General features: G+C 37.9%; 1 protein-coding gene across 4 annotated transcripts in view; it reads left to right on the forward strand.

Moving 5' to 3' along the window:
* Positions 1–18,877, forward strand: part of LOC101171037 (interleukin-1 receptor accessory protein-like 1-B) — a 231,567-nt gene that overhangs the window by 191,180 nt on the left and 21,510 nt on the right. For all 4 annotated transcript variants that reach the window (XM_023950643.1, XM_023950644.1, XM_023950645.1 and 1 more), the window contains exon 7: positions 13,469–13,601. In XM_023950643.1, coding sequence (XP_023806411.1) covers positions 13,469–13,601 — 133 coding nt within the window. The remainder of the gene's footprint in view (positions 1–13,468; positions 13,602–18,877) is intronic.

Genomic DNA, 18,877 nt, shown 5'->3' on the forward strand with positions numbered 1-18,877 from the left:
AAGGATGCGAATTAAACTCATCATCCTCCACTTTCCTCTCACTCATGGTGCAGAAAGAATTAAACATAATAGGACAAAATAACTAGACAATACACAGTGAAACAGCTAAACAACTAATGAAACAGCTAAACAACTAAACACATTTGGTCAAAAAACCACACTTAAACCCAAATCCGTCCAGACAGACAAAGGGAATGGTATCCCACAATTCCTTGCGGTGCCGATCTAACCAAAGTTACACCTACTTAATTAAAATAATTTTGACTGAAGCAAATAATTGAGTTGATCAATGTAAAAAAGTTTATCTTTCCAACATCCATACGTGGTCTTATCACCCTCTCACGGTGGAAAAAGTATTATCTGAGCTTCTTCATCCACTTAATCATCTTCAAATGGACACGCCATGCTCCTTCACCTCTCTGAAAACAAACTATCCTTCAACTAAACCAGGTTAGGCTCCAGACCAGGGGGGTATTCCAGAAAGCAGGTTATGCTAGCTCCCACGGTAAGTTTGAGGCTAAGGCAGTTGATAACCTCAGCTTTCGGTTCCAGAAATGGAGGTATGTTTCAGGGTATGTCAAGTTGCCATAGTAACTCATGCTCTGAACATAACCTGGTCTGGAGCAGGTTTAGTTGAAGGTTAGTTTGTTTTCGGAGAGGTGAAGCAGCATGGCGTGTCCATTTGAAGATGATTTAGTGGATGAAGAAGCTCAGATGATACTTTTTCCACCATGAGATGGTGATAAGACCACATATGGATGTTGGAAAAATAAACTTTTTTACTTTGATCTAACTAAATTATTTGCTTCAGTTAAGATAAATCATTTTTTTGTTAAGTCAGCTTAGAAATAACACGTAGTTTTCAGACAGTTATTTTACTTTCATTCAAATTAATTCAATTATGTATGTGTAACTTGGGTGCTGCTGTTAGAGCGGCACCGCAAGGGATTGTGGGATACCATTCCCTTTGCCTGTCTGGACGGATTTGGGTTTAAGTTTGGGTTTTTGACAAAATGTGTTTAGTTGTTTAGCTGTTTTACTGTGTTTTGCCGTGTTTTGTCAAGTTATTTTGTCCTGCTTTGCTTACGTCTCTGCAACATGAGTGAGAGTAAAGGAGAGGATGATGAGTTTATATAGCACCCCTACAATCAACTACTGCAATTACAATGACAGAGAATTCTTTAATCAATTTATGCATTCAGTGCATTTTTTTCCGGTCCTTTTTATTTTCATAAAAATGGTAAATGGTAAATGGCGTATACTTATATAGCGCCTTTCTTCCTACAAAGACAAAGCGCTTTACAGTCACAGACCCATTCACCCAGTCACACACACATTCACTCACACTGGTGTGGTGAAACCTAGACATATGAGAGTTCAAGAAATATAATTAATTAAGATGGTAAAAATATTAATTGAATTGGAGTAATATGACATTTAGTTAGATAAATACATAAATTTGAGCTGTATAAACAATTATTGAGTTTTATAGGCGTAATAAATTAGGTTGAACAAATTTAACTCAATTATTTGTTACCAACAGAAGTAATTCATTCGAGTTGGCAAAATCAAAATTGGATAAGTTATATATATATATATATATATATATATATATATATATATATATATATATATATATATATATATATATATATATATATATATATAACTTATCCAATGCGTCACAAGGAAAATGGAAACAAGATCAGAAACTCGTGCGTTTACTTTGTCTGTTCTTCTACTACAAGCAGAAACTTTTACTTTTGATGATGCAGCCGTGTTACTTTTTTGATGGACGTATAATCTTCATATGCCATCAATAAAACCTCAGACTTCGTCTCACTGAAGTATAGCGCTTTCTTTTTTTTTAACCACGCGTTTCCATGGTGATTCCGGAAATCGGCGATATATTGAGAATGTCTTTATGTACCTGCTGTGCACGTGCATTAACCCAGGGTTAGGTGGCGAGCGTAATTACACCAACTCATATCCGGTCTTTTGGAACCGACATACCCAGAGTAAGCAAGTTCAGGCGGATTTCAGCCAGAGTTCAGGCTTAAAGTCAGGGTAGTTTAAACATGCTTCCTGGAATATCCCCAGGTTATGTTCAGAGCATGAGTTGCTACGGCAACTAAGCATACCCTGAAACAAACCTCCATTTTTGGAATCCAAAGCTGAGGTTATCCGCGTCCTTAGCCTCAAACTTACCGTGGTAACTCACATAACCTGCTTTCTGGAATACCACCCCAGACTTTGCAAAGATGGGTGTTCATGTTGTGCATATAAAAGGGAAAGAGTTTTTGCAGATTACCGCTAACAGAAAGTAGCATGGTATAGCCCTTTAAAGACCATAACAACAATTGTGTGTTTTGGTTCCTGCAATTTTGCTTTGATTTCTTAAATGTAATGTTGCTGTTTTTTATTATGCTGTTTTTCATTATTAGCTGTGCTTTTTTAATTGCTGTTTTGAACTTTAACATGTTTATGCATTGACTGATTTGACTGTGTGATTTCTACTTCAGGCTAACTGTAATTAAGTCCAGATGCATTTAAAGTAACACTGTAGAATCAGCCAATGCTTCATGCAAACCTGGATTTAAGGGAGAAACAACTCACCAGGTTCATCTTTTTATTTTCGTTGTAAATGTCACTTCAGCTTCACAGTCACTTTTCTTTTCGTGCCAATTATTCGTACAACAGTCAATTTTAACAAAAAGACGATTTTTAAAAGCATTACAATGCTGTCCGCAATTTTATTTTTATTCTCATTTTTAACATAAATTGAGATTGCACATGAAGATACAGAACACCACAAATATTGACTCCCCAAACCCTGGAGCAAAAAATAAAATAAAAGCAGCATGTTTAAAGGACGGCTTTTTTGTAGGAGTGACAAATGGCATTTTGGAGAGCAAGACCTATACAGTGAATTTTCCTAATGCAAGACTGCAGAAAATGTTAGAAAGCCAAGAGTTCATAATGACTTTCTGGTAGTCCCATGGTGCAGTATTGGGATACATTAAAGGCTGAAATAAAGTGTCACTTTAGGCACTGAAAACAGAGCTTCTTGTGACACAATAGGCCTCTGTCTTCCACTTCTTCCACAGAGCACCTATTATGTCATCAAAAAAAGACGATTAGCACACTAAAGGAGGGATGAAAGTGCGGCTACCAACAACCTGCTCACAAAGGCTATAATTTTTAGCAGTAATTAAAGGCTTACATTTCCCTGACGGCTCATCAGCAGCCACAGAACAAACATGGAAAAGGAGCAACAGAGGGAAAAAGAAGCAGGGTTCTCCTCTGCTGAAGGCGTTGAGCCTTGTAATTGTAATTAGGGGCTTGTCTCTGGAGAGGGGAGGGTGTTTGAACTGAAGAGGAGCTCGGAAACTGGAAGGTGTGGTCCACGATTCTTTTGAGTTCTCCTTGCCTTTACTGTATCCTCCAAAAATTCTGCCTAAACCTCCCCCCATTTCTCTCTCTGGACATTTCCTCCACTCCCTCCTCTGGCTTGAAATGCTCTGAAATGCCAAATAGAAGTTAACTTATCTTCATCGTTCTAAATGTGTTCACTGATGTACCTCAAACAACAAGCTGCCTCCTTTTATGCGGTGAGGTTTCTGGCAGTCCCTGTCAATTCTTCTTGCAGTGTTTGATCCAGAATGTTCCCTCACCTACCTCCTGTTACACAGACAACTTTAATTTCTGCTCACCCTCAACATACAGCAGCTTTAATGTGGCCCATTATTCGCGCCTAAAATATTTCTTTATTGATGGAACCTGCTGAGCCGCGGCTAGCCAGCTCAGTAGGCGTAGTCATGGTAACCAGCAGGCAGCTAAAGAAAAGAAATGTTGACAGCAAGATATGGGTCCTTCTTAGCTCAGTGCACCACTCCTTACACAAGCAGAAAACTTAAAATACACATGCCAGTTATGGCTCTCTGGAGATGCCCCTTCCTGCACAGAGAGATGAGGAAGGATGGGAAGCGGGCTCTGATGTGAGCTGCAGAAATCCCTTCAAGGAGTCTCACGTCGGCGATGCCGACTGGCTGTCATTCATCTTTACTTACCGCCCCAATTTCATCTCTTTCTGCCTTCTCATCTTTTTGGCTGTTGCCGTTGGACCCGTGTGTAGTTTTAAAGTGTGATTAGTTTATTTATGAAGGCAGCATCTCATAAATGCATTTTTTATTAGCAAAATGCCCAGATGCAGATTTTCTTCCTGCAATGTTTTTACTTTTATTTCTATGCATTTAAATGACTCTTGATTTCCAAACAAAATGAATCACAATCTTGTTTTGCAGAGCATTCATGTCTCGGTATCTATAGGCTGCTGGGCTCTTACTGGTCGTATAAGCAGACCAGAATGATTACAAAGTAGCATGCACTTTAACTGGCTTCTTTCACAGCTGAAGGTGTGAGAATGTTGACTGACAGGGCATGTGTTAGGTTCTACTGCAGTTTTCTCACACTCTGTCCTTCCCTCAGTTACATGTCCTCATACAGTACATGTATACTGCCTACTGGACGTGCGCCTGCATTTGTTAGGAATGCTCTTTTACCAACTATTGACACTCAAACCAAATGAGCCAATCACATTGCAACAGTGGCAAGTGACTTACTATTTAAACTTTCAAAAAAATGACGGACAAAAGTCTGCAGTAACCATTTTTTAAAAGAAAAAGAAAAAAGAGGAGAAATAGACCGCATGACAAGCACGACATTTGTGATCAAAATTGCAATGGCGATATGACTTGTGATACACGAACAAAAGGCAAAATCAAAATCAATACTTTTTTTATTTTTACTGCAACAGTTTAAATTAAGTAAAAGTAAGCATAATATAAATTATACTCCAAATGACCATTTTCCACATAAAGGTCATATCACACAGCCATGACGTACATTTTGCGCATATTGCACGGATGCAAATTGATCAGACCTGAATATACATGGAAACGTTAACAAAAGTGTCGTCTTTACATGAAATTGTCCCATAAATGAACCACGTTAAAACCACAGAAGTACGAAAAAACAAGTGCATAGAACACATAAACCATCATAGAGCATGGACTAGAATGGTCTGTGCGTGACTATTGCGCTGTTCACATGCAAGTCATTTGTGCTTTGTGCGTCACTTAATTTTAACATATGTTAACACCATATGTAGACACCATATAGTAGTCATACATCGTGGTACAAGCGTGAAAAGTCCCCAAGACATACGTGAAACGGTTGTGAATAGCCACAAATTTGCGCATGCATCTTGCAAAAATCACCAACAATTGCATAGGATTTACATAATAATTGCATATAAACTAGGTAAATTACGCATAAACTGTGTATTCTCACCCGACCATAAATTGTGATCAGCTCAAAACCGAATTCATTGATAGACCCGTCGGCCAAAACCCTTGATGGAGATTTGCGCGCATTGACGAATGATGAACGCAAGACACACTTATGTTAACCATTTATTGCAAATATGTGTGATGCACAGGCTAATATCACAATGTCGATAAATTTGCAGTTTATTATGCAGGCCCAATATGAGGCTCAGTTTGGTGTTTGAACCACATTTCAAGGTTTAAAAGGACTTTCTGTCTAAAACTGCGATTAAAAATGTCAAGGTTTGTCACATGACTAAGAAATAGTTTCTTTATACATTTACAATTTGTTTCACAAAACCAGGATGATGCACATGAAACTGCTTTTTCTTTCTACTTAGGGTTACAATAAAAACCAATTAAAATTGTTGTCATATTTGAAAAAGTATCTAAAAAATATGACTGAAAGAATTAAAATGAGGCATTTTTATTTTTTGAACATTAGGGTATTAGACAGATTAGAAAACGATTTTTAAAAACTTTAGTTAAGATTTCAATTACTAAATGAAAATCGAAAGACTGTGAAAAATTTAAAATTAGTGATTTGTTTGAGTTTTTTAGGTCAAAAAGAAAAATGAAGTGTACTGTACCAAAGATGTCAGATAATGGAGAAGAATTTTGCACATTCCTTTTAATAAATTTTAAATTTTCACTTTTTCCATTTGTTGTGAAAATGTATGTTATACTATCCCACTTAGCGGTACAGTCCGGTCCATTTTAGTTTAGAATGGTCCAGGGAATTCAGGTGAGCGTTTCCACTCAAAGTTTGACCGTCACAGCACGTGCAGAGTGAAGCTAACAACAACAATGGAGGTCATCCAGCAATTCATTTTTTTCCACTTAGCTTTTGGTACTTTGTGTCTAATGTCTAATGCATTTAATGTGGTCTGAGGGAAGATTGCGGGCAGCGAAGACGAATACAGCTGTTTTCTTGGAGCTTTCTATTTTCATAATGACCTTCAGTCAATCAACGGGTTTAAACAGTAGCTCCACCCTAACCAGTCACCTACAACCAACGGGGGCCCAAAACTGGTATGATTCGGGCCAGCTAAATAGGTTCATTTTACAGTGAAAATGCTCAAAATAGTGGACCGGATCATACCCCTCGGTGAAAATTAAGCTTACATTGCCTTTAGGTATGAATGTGAGCGTGTGTGATTGTGTTATCCTGCAACAGGCTGGCAACCTGTCCAGGTTGTCCTGCTGTCACCCAACACTAGGTGGGACAGGCTCAGATAGACCCGTGACCCTGAAAGAGATACAGCAGATTTGGATGGATGGATGGATGGATGGATGGATGGATGGATGGATGGATGGATGGATGGATGGATGGATGGATGGATGGATGGATGGATGGATGGATGGATGGATGGATGGATGGATGGATGGATGGATGGAAACATAAAGTGGTGGTCATGGTTAGAATGAGTTGTAGAGGTTGTTGATTTGTTCTTTTTTTGTTTGGCTACCATAAAAATGGATTCAATGTTGCAAATAAAATGATGAGCAGACCAATAAATTTTAGGGCATTGATAAAAAGTTCATAACAACTATGTCTATCTGATCAGGTATATACATGTTCTTTTTTCTTTAAGCATCATTTAATCTTTACCTCTTTGTACTGAGACTGTTTACAAGGTTCCTCACTCCTCCCTAAACCCCAAAGGACTTTATAGACAATAACCAATATCTTCTGATGATGAAAATTTCGGATTGCTTATAAAAAAATGAATTGAATATTTTTTAAATGACAAAGGCAATGTAATGAGGTATTTGTTAGTGAGAATTGAGAGCTTCGAGGTAGTACACTGTATTTTTTAGCAATTTCTGGGAAATTCCCAGGCCACTGGATTTTGGAATTCCAGATTTAGATACCCCAGCAAAATGGCGAACGGCCTAAATAGCGCACTAAGTAGTGAGCAGTGAAGAAAATTAGAAACAACCTGAGTATCCATCAACCGTACTGTCTGACTGTACAGTTGGGACTGACTCTGCCGAGGGTTTTCTCTGCCAGCCCAGAAGACCTTGCAGAGGATTTGTCTGTGTGGATTTGAGTGCCAGCTCTGTGAGGTGTCATTATCCCAAATGAAGGGAAAATCAGCGGAACATGAACCCAAAATGGAGTAAAATCGAATTTAACCCCTGAGCAAAACACCCACATAATTGATCTTTTTCTGAAAATCCAGCTTTAAATTGTGGTTTCTCTTTTACAAACAAATTCATTCATTCATTCATTTATCAATGAAGAAATACTTTTTGCTAGTATTTTTCCTCCTATCATTAAGTCATTCAGTATTTTTTGAAAAGTTAACAATAAATTTAAAAGTCATAAAGCAATTTTTTCATTACTTAGACTGCACTTTATGTCAGTTTATTAATTCATTTATTTAATAATCCTAAGAAATGTTTAAAAATATATATTTTACTTGTGGTATAAAAAGAAAGTTGAATTCATTAACTGTTTTCTCGCTATTGTGCTTCATTTTTTCTCATATATTATTAAAAAGAAACGATGAAAAAATAACAAATAACAAAACAATAATAACAAATAATCCTTTTTGTAAAAAAAAAAGGATAAAATCACATAGACACAGAAAAGCTGCTAGTGGGAGGTCAATCCAGATGAAATGACATATGCAAGTTGTGCCACTGCCATCTGTTGCTGAGCATAATTGACTGGTTCTTCATAAGGCTTTTGAATGTGAAATCAGGTTTTGTAATCAAACAAAAGCAGAATCGGACAGATGTAAAGCAGCAGATAAGAGACGCTACATTTCATGACAAAACACTGTGGTTTTCTAATGTATGGTGTTAAAAAGCATGATTCCAGACAGAAGACAAACATTGGTGAGAGATCGGTGGGGTACCTCCCACAAAAGTTGCTGTTGTGATTGCAAATCACACAGATGACCAGCAATCATCAGGATGAACTCCTCCTTTTGTATCTTCTATATTTTTTTCATCAAATGAACAAAAAATTCTCATTACAGTAATTTTATTTGCAATAAATTGGCTGCTGAGTGGAAAAAAATAAAACCTAACTCTACAATTTTAAAAATAAAATAAAACAACAAGCAATTGTTTCACATTTTCTATTGGCTAAGAAAGTTTTCTTTTAAGTCAGAAACTTTGCAATATGGGCAAAAATATTAGTAGCCCAACCAGTAATATGAAAGTAACTAATACGCTACATTACCTATTACTTGTTATTGTCTTTCAAAATAATCTCTTCTTTAAATTATTACTGTCTTTGAATTGTAATGTTACACAACTCCAATTTTACTTTTAGAGCAGAAATTATGCAGATTATATGCCTGCAGAAGTAGAGCCAAACAATCCAGAGTGACAAATGTACCACATTATATTTTACATTGCGATGACAGGTTTGTGATTATCAATCATAACTGAAAATTAGTAGCTGTTTTTACGGTTCATCTTCTTCCGTTTTTGTCCCTTTCGGGGTCACGGGGCTGCTGGAGCCTATCCCGGCCACTTATGGGCGAAGGCAGGGAACATCCTGCAGGTTGTCAGTCAGTCCCAGGGTCACAATCACACACCCATTCACTCTCACACTCACACCAATAGACAATTTAGAGTTGCCAATTAACCTATGAAGCATGTTTTTGGATGGTGGGAGGAAGCCGGAGACCCTGGAGAGACCCACGCGTGCACAGGGTGAACATGCAAACTCCACACAGAAAGGTCCCCTGTTGATGTTCTGTTTCAAGTCCCCCAGCTGAGACTCAAACCTTCTTGCTGTGAGGCAAGAGCGCTAACCACTGTGCCACCGTGCAGCCCGTGTCAGCTCTTTGTACAAAAATTTGTACAGCATTTTGTAAAATGAGAGTACCATTGGAACAACCAGAGGACCAACTAGCAGTTTTAGGTAGTTTAGTGAATAAAAATGATAGATTATTGATTTAAGAAAAAGAATTCCATTACAGCAACCCTTTCAAAAGAGTTACAGTTCCAAAGGATTAATGTTGCAAGAGAAAATTGCTAATTATTGTTAAAACCAGGCTATATTTTTAGCAAATATCAGTATCAGTGCTGACAAAGGTTAAGAAATGCTTAACAAAAGCTTCTTAAAGCATTGCAAAAATAACAAAATAATAATAATACGTTCTCATTGGCCACCCTTCCAAAGTCTTTTGGCCCCCTTTCTGCCCCCCATATAAAATGTTGTAGCTCCGTCACTGTTTTAATTTTATAGTAAAAGTTAAGTTTGTTTAAATTGTGGCATGCATTTTGGGGACCTGTTTCTGCTGAATCAGAACTACAGTGGTCTGCTGGAGACCATCCCAGACTTTCCCTGGAGACTGCTGTCAAAATCAGGGCTAGCTGCATTCGGGAGGTTCACACACAGACCGGCATCCGTATACTCTGAGGTTTTAGAAAAGGAGAACACACAAACTTTGTACAGGACTCAACTTTGAACCAGGTTCTATAAAGTGTTACTTGATTTTAAGTCATTTGCTGAAAAATAGTGCCATAAATAATTTTCTGGATGTCACAAATACATATGCTCACAATACTGACTACCGTACTATACTTTCGCCAAAGGATTAGTTTCCAATGAGCATCAAATAATTTTAGCATAGATATCTTTCTATATATTTTTTTTCCTTTCACAGCTTTTTCTGAGACATAACAAATTTATACTCTAACAAACGGACAATCTCCTTTTTTCTGCAGCAATCGTAGAAAAAGTCAGAGATATGTTGTCACATATGTAATTACATCTTTGAAACATTGCAGCAAGTCTGTTTACTATGTAGTAAACAGATGAATGGATACAAGTGAATTTTAAAGATGCCAGCAAATCTACCTGCTGTGAAGCAATTCCCCGCAATTGGCAGCTTCATTTCGACTGATGTGGAACTGAGGATAAGTTCCTGCAAAACTCAGCTGGTTGCTTGGTAACTTCACAATGATTGGCCAACTTTAGTAAGTCACAGCCTCCAGCAAATGAGATATAATGAGCAAATTTGAGAAAATCACAGCCATAAGTGGAATTCTTTCTATACATTTCAAGAGAACTGTGATGACTTTTTTTTTAAAGATTTGAATTGTAAAGACTCTTTGAGGCTTTAATGCCACTTATCTGAATAATATGTTTCACAAATGCCCTTTTATACATTTCATCATAAAAGACTGGAATTTAAACTGTAGTTTTAAAGATGTCTGGGGCTCTTTATTTGTTTTATTCATTGCCTATTCAGTTGTAGTTTTTTTTGTCCTCAGTTCTACTTAGATGATGCTGTTCTCCACAGAGGTTTCATGGGGAACCACTGACATGATTAGCTCATAGAAGACTCTGAGATGCTGGACAGAAATGAAGAAAGACTGCGACTTAAGGTTCATTTCCATCAGGCGCCGTGACAAACTCTCAGCTGGGGGGAGGAAGTCAATCACACAGATTACATGGATGTGTTCCATACCCACGCATGTGTGGAAGCAGAAACAACACGCAGAGATCTGCGCGCACACACAGACACACACAGTCCCAGAAACACTTAATCCTTCTCCAGTGCCCTTCAAGACCTGTCAGCCAGGGAGATTCTTCATGCCTCGTCGTTCCAGCTCTCATAAAAGCTTATTCAAAACGAAGCATTGATAAAAAGAAAGGTTTTAATTTGAACCTTTTGTTCTTTGGCTATTAGATTGATACACAAATGTTTCATTCCCTTTCTAAAAACAATTTCTATACTATAAAATGTAAATTTGGCCTATTCTTACAATTAGTAACTAGTTGTTTCCTTATTAATTCCTTTTTCGAATTTGAATGTCTTAATATGATTTAAGATTTATTTGTATTACTTATTTGGGTTATTTTTTTTACCTTTTACTAAATAAGCTATATCCGTTTTGGAGATATTCATATTATTCTGATACAGTTCACTTACTGTAAAATGTATTAACGAAATAATAAACCAATAAGATTGATAACACCTTACAGTATTACAGGGTTTCTCAAACAGAGACGCTCCAACAAAAATATGAAGTTCGTGAAAAAACCTGCGTTATAGTTTGGTCACTAAGTGGAGCTGGCACTATAGCATTACCCTTTATTACAGAAGAGTTGAGCAAAAAACTGTACTTAAGCCATAAATGGTTACTTTAAAAACTGTTTCCTTAAAAGAAATTGGAAAATTCAAGATGGCAGTACGAAATAAGAATTGCAATCCAGGGTTGCTGGACATAAATATGCTTCAAAGGACAAAACTGGAGTAGTTGATTAGATGGAAAAAGCGCCATCTAGGACCCCACTGACCAGCTCTCCCAATCATCCTGTTAAAGTGAAGGACCTGACGTTTGTCACACACTGATATTAAGCCATAACACAGGTGGATGCGAGAGCATGCAGGGCCTGCTGCATTTGGATTAGAATGAGACAGCAGGAGGCTGTAAGCGTTTCCTGTGATTCCCAGGCAGCTCAGTGGAAGCCGGCTCTCCAGGTAGCGGATGCCGGTAGCATGACACTCCTAGTTTACAATTGATCTAAAGGATAAACTAAAAACAACGGTGTAAACAGGGGAAAATTTCCGAAGCTTGTAGATGCAAACGTAAGTTGCCAAACAAATTTTCCAACCTGATATGACAAGTGAAGCACCAACACTGACTGTATGGGTGTAATGACTGGCAGCAGGTTCCTATTTTGTAAGTACAGCGTGTAGTCTTTGTAGAGCCTGGCTGTGCACAAATACCAAGCTGAGAGAGGCTGTTGAACTTTGGAAATGTCAGCCCCTGCTCCTCACAGAGAACTCGCAGTTCATTCCGGGGTGTTCTACCCATCCTGCTTCCCCTACACACCTTGAATTTTTCCCTGGGCCGCAAATGACCCGCTAAAATCTTTTGAAGCTGTGTCTTGGCTGTGGACAGAAAAGAACACAGAGCCTTTGATTCAAAACACAGACAGTCTTTCAACAAACAATGTTGCTCTGAAGACATGTGACATGCGGTTGGTGACAAGGGATAAGCAGAGCATGTGGCATAGGGGAAAAAGGGCTGTTGTCCACGGTCTGCACTGGATGCAAACCTTTTTTTCCAATGTGGCGCACGGAGACATTCCTATTTAAAAAGAAATGTTTCAATTTATTCCATTTGTGCTCCAAAGACTTTAAACATCGTTAGTCGCCTATGTAGCAAAGTTCTGCACCAGAGTGTACAGTATGTTCTGCTGCCTGATGAACCTCCCTGTTGTTTACATGATGCCAAATTGGCCAACTGTAAGTTAACAGCATGTGATTACTTTAAGCCAGAGCCTCTTCCGACAGCATTTCCTTAGAATTCTACGTAAACATGATATATTCCTTAATTTAAATACGCACAGGGAGGTATATATTAAATATGATTAAAAAATACGTATTTATTCTTTTTTTATTTCTGCATTAAATCACTTTGCTTTTTTAAATAGCAATAACATATCTGAAATGTGCCAAATTAACTATTAAGTGTGACATCTGATTCTTTATTTTTTATTTTTTTTTACCTAATGAGGACTTAAAATCTCCTTTGCACCATTCATCCAATTAGCAACAGTTCCATTTAGTCCCCAGAGACAATTGCTCCTCCTTTTACAGATCAACTCTCAGCAAACTGCAGTTGTTGACTCTTGACCTTCATACCGGCAGAAACTCCAAACTAAAAAAAAAAAAAAGTAAAAATGCTATCATCTGTCTGCATGTAACTCTTCCTGCCATATTGTACTCACTGAAGCAAATTCACTGGGGATTTTAAGTAACTCATGAGTGCCCTCATGTGTCCATTACTATTATTAATATTTTTTTGAATGTAGTGCATCCTGTGACGGCTGTATGTTTGTGTAATTGAGATCCTGCCTGTGAACAACTTCGTATTGATAAAGCAAGAATATTTTTAGTTTTATTGTCAGATACATGGCTTTGCATGTGATGCATAGATTGTAAAACAAAAACTTGACGAAAATGTGAACATTCTTTGTGCACAAAAATACAATTACCTTGTAGACTTCAACGTCTCCACTGCAGTGTTATCAGGCTGCGCATAATAAGACAGAAAGACGATTAAGTCTGATTGCACATCCTCTTTTGTCTTTGCAGGAAGCCCGTTGAACCTCACCTGCAGGGCATTCTTCGGCTACAGCGGCGACGCCAGCCCGCTTATTTACTGGATGAAGGGGGAGAGGTTTATTGAGGACCTGGATGAAGAGAGAATCCAGGAGAGCGACATCAAGTAAGAGAAAATGTTTCCGGAGTTCAGATCACTGCACTGCATTTGGCAGTAATGAGGGACCAGCAGCAGCTGCACGAAAATATAAAATGATGATGGCAATAGCTTTGTCTGTTTTAGTCCATTAGCTCTAAATAGAAAACTCTAAATGAAGCGTATTCCTTGTTTTATTTACTGTTTTCAACCCACGGCTTCATTTTCAATCATACTACCGGTAATGTAAATTTTTCCAAAGATTTAAAATGTATTGCAGGGAGTGAACAAAATGCTTCATTTTGTATGCTTTTGTTTAAAAGTTTAAATTACTTCTGGAAAAACTTTTTGCAAGAGGAAACTATAATTTGCAAGAGTTAAGCAGGGATATACCTCAATAAACTGCTAAGTAATTGCCTCAAGTTGCTGAAATGAAGAAGACGAGAGCAAAGAAACATTGCAGGGGGACAATTCCCTGTACAGCATGCATCACCGCCATAGAGGTGGCTAAGAAAAACTTACCAGAGGCTCATTCAGCTGGCCTGAAGAACTGTATGAAGCTCATTAATAATAGCAAGAGGAAAATCAGTCTCTGAGTGTAGTAGGGTTATAAGTGGAGTCCAATTCATGCAACGGCCATTCTTTGTAAGCATGTTCCCAGAAAGATCACATATAACACCGTTACTGTTTACTGAAATCATGAATGAATGTTTTCTGAAGATCATCAATCATTACTAGGCACTGGATTTTGTTACTTCAAGAGAATCTATCTGATCAGAACCGGATTGAAAACACTAAAACTATCAAATGAATGAACTCAGTAGGGGTGGGATTATATAAGCTTGCTTTTTTCCACTCCTTTTCAAGCAATAAATCAAACTCTACTTAAACTTCAGTTAATGATCACTCTATTTAATTAAGCAAATGTGATATAAGTGACATTTTTGTTTTGTTTTCTGTCTTTTTAATCTATGCATTTCATCATTTCTGTAATGAGTTTGACAAATATGTGTAAATTCTTTATTGCTTTGACTACAATGCTTGAAATAAATCAATAAAATCAAATCAAATATAAGCAGAGTGTAAAAACATGGTAAAACATACAAAGAAATAGCAGGCCTAATTTCTGTTGCAAAGTTCTTGCTTTTGAAATTAAATTTGACAAAATTCAGTTTTCTGGTGTTTTTGCAATGTTCTTGTGGCATTTTTCAGATGATGGAGGACATATACGAAGAAAATTAAGCTTATATCTGTTTTTTGGAGTATTTCTTTATTCAAATCCTTGTGATTTAGGAGCAGACAAAAAAAATGCAGTTTGAAAAGGAGCTTATTTGTGACGTAGAAAAAACACGTTAACGTCACCATTTCCCTACTCCGCCCCTTTCTGACCAATCCACTTGTAAAAGACTAGGTCCATGTATATCTTTGTTTTCCTTGTCTGAGCTGGAATCTGGCTCGAAACTGTACGGCTGCATAGCTCCAACATTGCTCGACACTGTTGTTGCAGCTGAAATTTTAGGTTGGGGGTGTGAGGGGCTGTAAACTAGGAGAGATTTTTTGATTTTAGCTAAAAATGGCATAATCATAATTAAAAAAAACACTGAGAACACTTTTAAAATAGATCAAAAGATGATCGGAGGGTGTTTGAAGTGTTCAGGTGCTTTATTAATTTGCATTTTGCATTTTTGCAAATTTAGAAGGTGCCTTATAGGGCAGTGTCACTTGAAAATTAGTGCTGTCATTCGGTTCTTTTTTTGTGATTAATTAATCGTGACCTATAATTAACTAAACAGATTAATGTAATTTTTATCACAAAGGTTTTTAACTTGATGATTGTAAAAAGCCTAATTTTTATTCTTTTACTGTGGCGCAGTAGAAGATCAAAATATACCGTAACTAAAAAAACAAGGGGACATTTTTTCAAACTTAAACACTTAAGGAAAACAAGCAAAAAAAAGCATCAGGTCCAGAGTGTTCTAATTTACCACATCACAAAACAGTAGGAACACTTCTCTGAGCAATCCAAAAAATATAGACAAGAACTTCTTTTTATAATAATACATGTTGTCATACCTTATTCCGCAGTTTTTCACAACAGCAAGATAGTAGAAAATATGAGTGATTTCATAGTTTCCTATAACCTGTTTGGTGAATTTGACCATTTTGAAGACTGGGATGCACCAGAAGAGAAAGAGAGGAGAGAATCTAAGAAGGAGGAAATGAGACACGAGGAGGTGACACCATAGGAGTTAAACTATTTAGACTTTGGACTATGTCGCAGCAAAGCGGCCCGGGTTTGGGTCTCCCTGTGTGTGTCCCCAGCCTGGATTGAATTCAGGGTTCTCTTCAGATAGGGCATCAACATAAAAAATCTTTGTCAAACCAAATGTGCAGATCAGTGAAAGCTGATTTGTGGTGGTGGCCCTTGAAGGGATATGCCAAAAGGTGCAAAAGAACTTAGCTTTTGATTTTTGTGTTTTTTGTGTTAATGCTAGTTCCAGAGCCCTACAAAACAGCCAAATCCTATTCATTCACATTTAGTGCAAAGGATTACCTCACAGCAGCTCAATAAAGTTTTGGTATAAATGTAGGTTCAGAAAAAAAAACTGTATTGTCAAAAAAGTCAGTTTTGACTAAAAAAACATTGGTGTAAATCATCTTAATTTATTTCTGCAGGCTTTGTCAATCTTGAATAAACAGAAATCATAAACAGAAATCAAAAGTTACAAAATCTGAGAAAAGAACAGGTAAATCCAAAGATCCTTGTAAACAAATTGTTAATAATACAAACTTACTGGTTGGTTTGGAATGTCTTAATTGTAAAATTCATCTGTTTAAAGCTCTTTTTTTGTCTGCATTAGTTTAGGGTATACCTGTTTACCTATTTAAACTCACCATTAATCAAAAGTAGAAGAAAAAGCCACTTCGCTGAACCTAAATCTCTTCTTAAGGTTTACTGAACCCACTTTAAATAAGCCTCCAGCTTCCTGATGGTGTCTTTGTTGTTTAAATTGAAAAACTTTTCCAATGAGCCCCACTTTTAGAGGTTTCAGGGATTCTAAACAGGCCCGTCCCCACATCTCACCCCCCTGGAACAAGCCCATTCTGCGGTCCATGCACTTGTTTTCCATTAAGGCTGTTTGGAGAGGATGTTGCATGGCAGGGGACAGGGCTGTCAGTTGGTTAACAGCTGCCATTTTTCATAACTCTGGTCCTGTCTCCCTGACTGCACCTCCAGTTTATGGCAGCATGCAAATGGGAATTGAGGAGCTGAAAAGGACTGGAAGGAGAGGAAAGAGTGAGAGGTGTCAGAAAAAGAAAAAGGAAAAAACCCAGAAAAAAAAATTAAAAACCTTTACAAGTCACTGAGGAGGCAAGTGAGAAAGCTGCGTCTGCAATAATCCATGTTCTTGTTCATAATCAAAACGGAAACAAATCCCTGCTTCAACAAAAGCTTTACCCCCCCCCCCCCCCCCCCTTCAGCGCTCCTTCACAACAGAATTTCTCCCCTCAAAGGGGTCTTCTGTTCAATAATTAATATCCATATTTCACACAGAGGATCAATATTATCAACAGTTATCCAATTTTGCTATTGATTCTTGAACTCTCAGTGTTTTCACATCCTGCTTGTATCTTACTTTCATCAAGTACAGACAGCTTAGTCACTGAACTCAAAGATGATGTGTCTTCCATAAAGCCAAGTCCTTAGCCTCTGGGATGATATAGTTCAAGACGTATGTGTTTCCATGGAGCTGATGGCCACACGCATTTGAAGGTTTATTACTTATGTGTCAGCAGCCAAAGTGATCTTTGTGAGGAGCTCTCGTACTCAGAGATCAGAGTTTCTACAGGCAGGCATTTGCTTTACTTTCAGCTTATTGATTAGGTGGATTTCTTTTCTCCTTTTCTTTTGGTAACCTGAGCTCATAAATTCTTATTTGCCCCACCAGGACAAGGTTGCCCACTGTTATTGTTGCATGGATGACTGGACATTAGCATATCATGCAGAGATTAATAAATTAGCTAAACAAATCTTGGCTCAGCATAATGAAAGAGGTAATCAATGGGTTATTGACCTAGTTTTGTTGGTGTTTTGCACCTGAGGCAGGAATGCATGAGGCAAAATTGATGCAGAAAAAATAAAAGTTGTTTCAAAGAGGATGGAGAGAATATAAACAGAAGACTGCAGGACTTGATCAAAAATTGAGACGTGAAAAGTAATAGGGGTGTAGCGGTTAATTGATTTAATTGATGAATCACTTGATATTCCCGCAATCCAACCAGATGGATCTAAGGCAAGTTGTTAATCGAATAGACCTATAACATTTTAGAAATCATTTAAAAAATGAAATGAATTGATTATATTAATAATGGTAAATACCATTTGGATTAAGGCACAGTAGGTTTGTTTTACTGTAGCGTAAAAATGACCAAGGGACATTGTATCTTCAACCACAAATCATGATATGAATTGAATCATTGTTATAGTAAATTATTTTCAAGTCATGGGGAAGCAGAGTTTTTTTTTTTTTTATACCCACTTAACCTTGCTCCTGGCAACTGGTTTTTGTTTTTTGTTTTTTTGCTCTCATCTGTATCTTCATGATCACCTCAGTCCTGTTTTCCTTATACTCCAGGTGCCCATCATCTCCACTTGAGGTGTAAGCAGTCACTATCCACCAAGTTCACTGGCAATGAGTTGAGTTTGCTCATATAGTGCGATTATGTGAGATGGGAGGCTTCAAAGTGCCCACCACTCCCCGGAGAGATATGAATTATTCCCATGCCTTCATCTCCAAGCCCCCCCATCCACCTCACTGCACAACAACTTCAAAATCCACAGCGCTGCCAGCGCCGGCTCTCTTTGCACAGCCCATGATACACTTTCAATTACGGATGCCAAATCCCTCCAACAAGCTGTCCTCATGTGCAGTTTATCGACTTGAATCCAAAGGAAGTGAAATGCTAGAGAGCTATTACCCCCCTCCCATACACACACACTCAAAAGCACACTCTCCCCTCATCCCACAACAATTGGTTGAGAAGGTAAAGTGGTAGCACCCTCATGCTCTCCGAGGCACACTCTTCCTAACCGTGGAGCTGATTTTTCTCATCTGAGCTTTGTGTTTCTGCGTAGCCTCATTTGTGCTGAGGGTGCGCTAAAAGTAGGCTAAGTAGTGAGTCTAAGGTACGAGGGAGTATTATCTCCCCATCCTCCCCTCCGTCAGGCTCAACCAGCCCAGCAGGGGACACTCATTTATTTTATGGAATATTACTTTCTCTCCTTTTTGCCGTTGCCATGGCAG

The sequence above is a fragment of the Oryzias latipes genome, chromosome 21, assembly GCF_002234675.1.
Source record: "Oryzias latipes chromosome 21, ASM223467v1".
NCBI lineage: Eukaryota > Metazoa > Chordata > Actinopteri > Beloniformes > Adrianichthyidae > Oryzias > Oryzias latipes.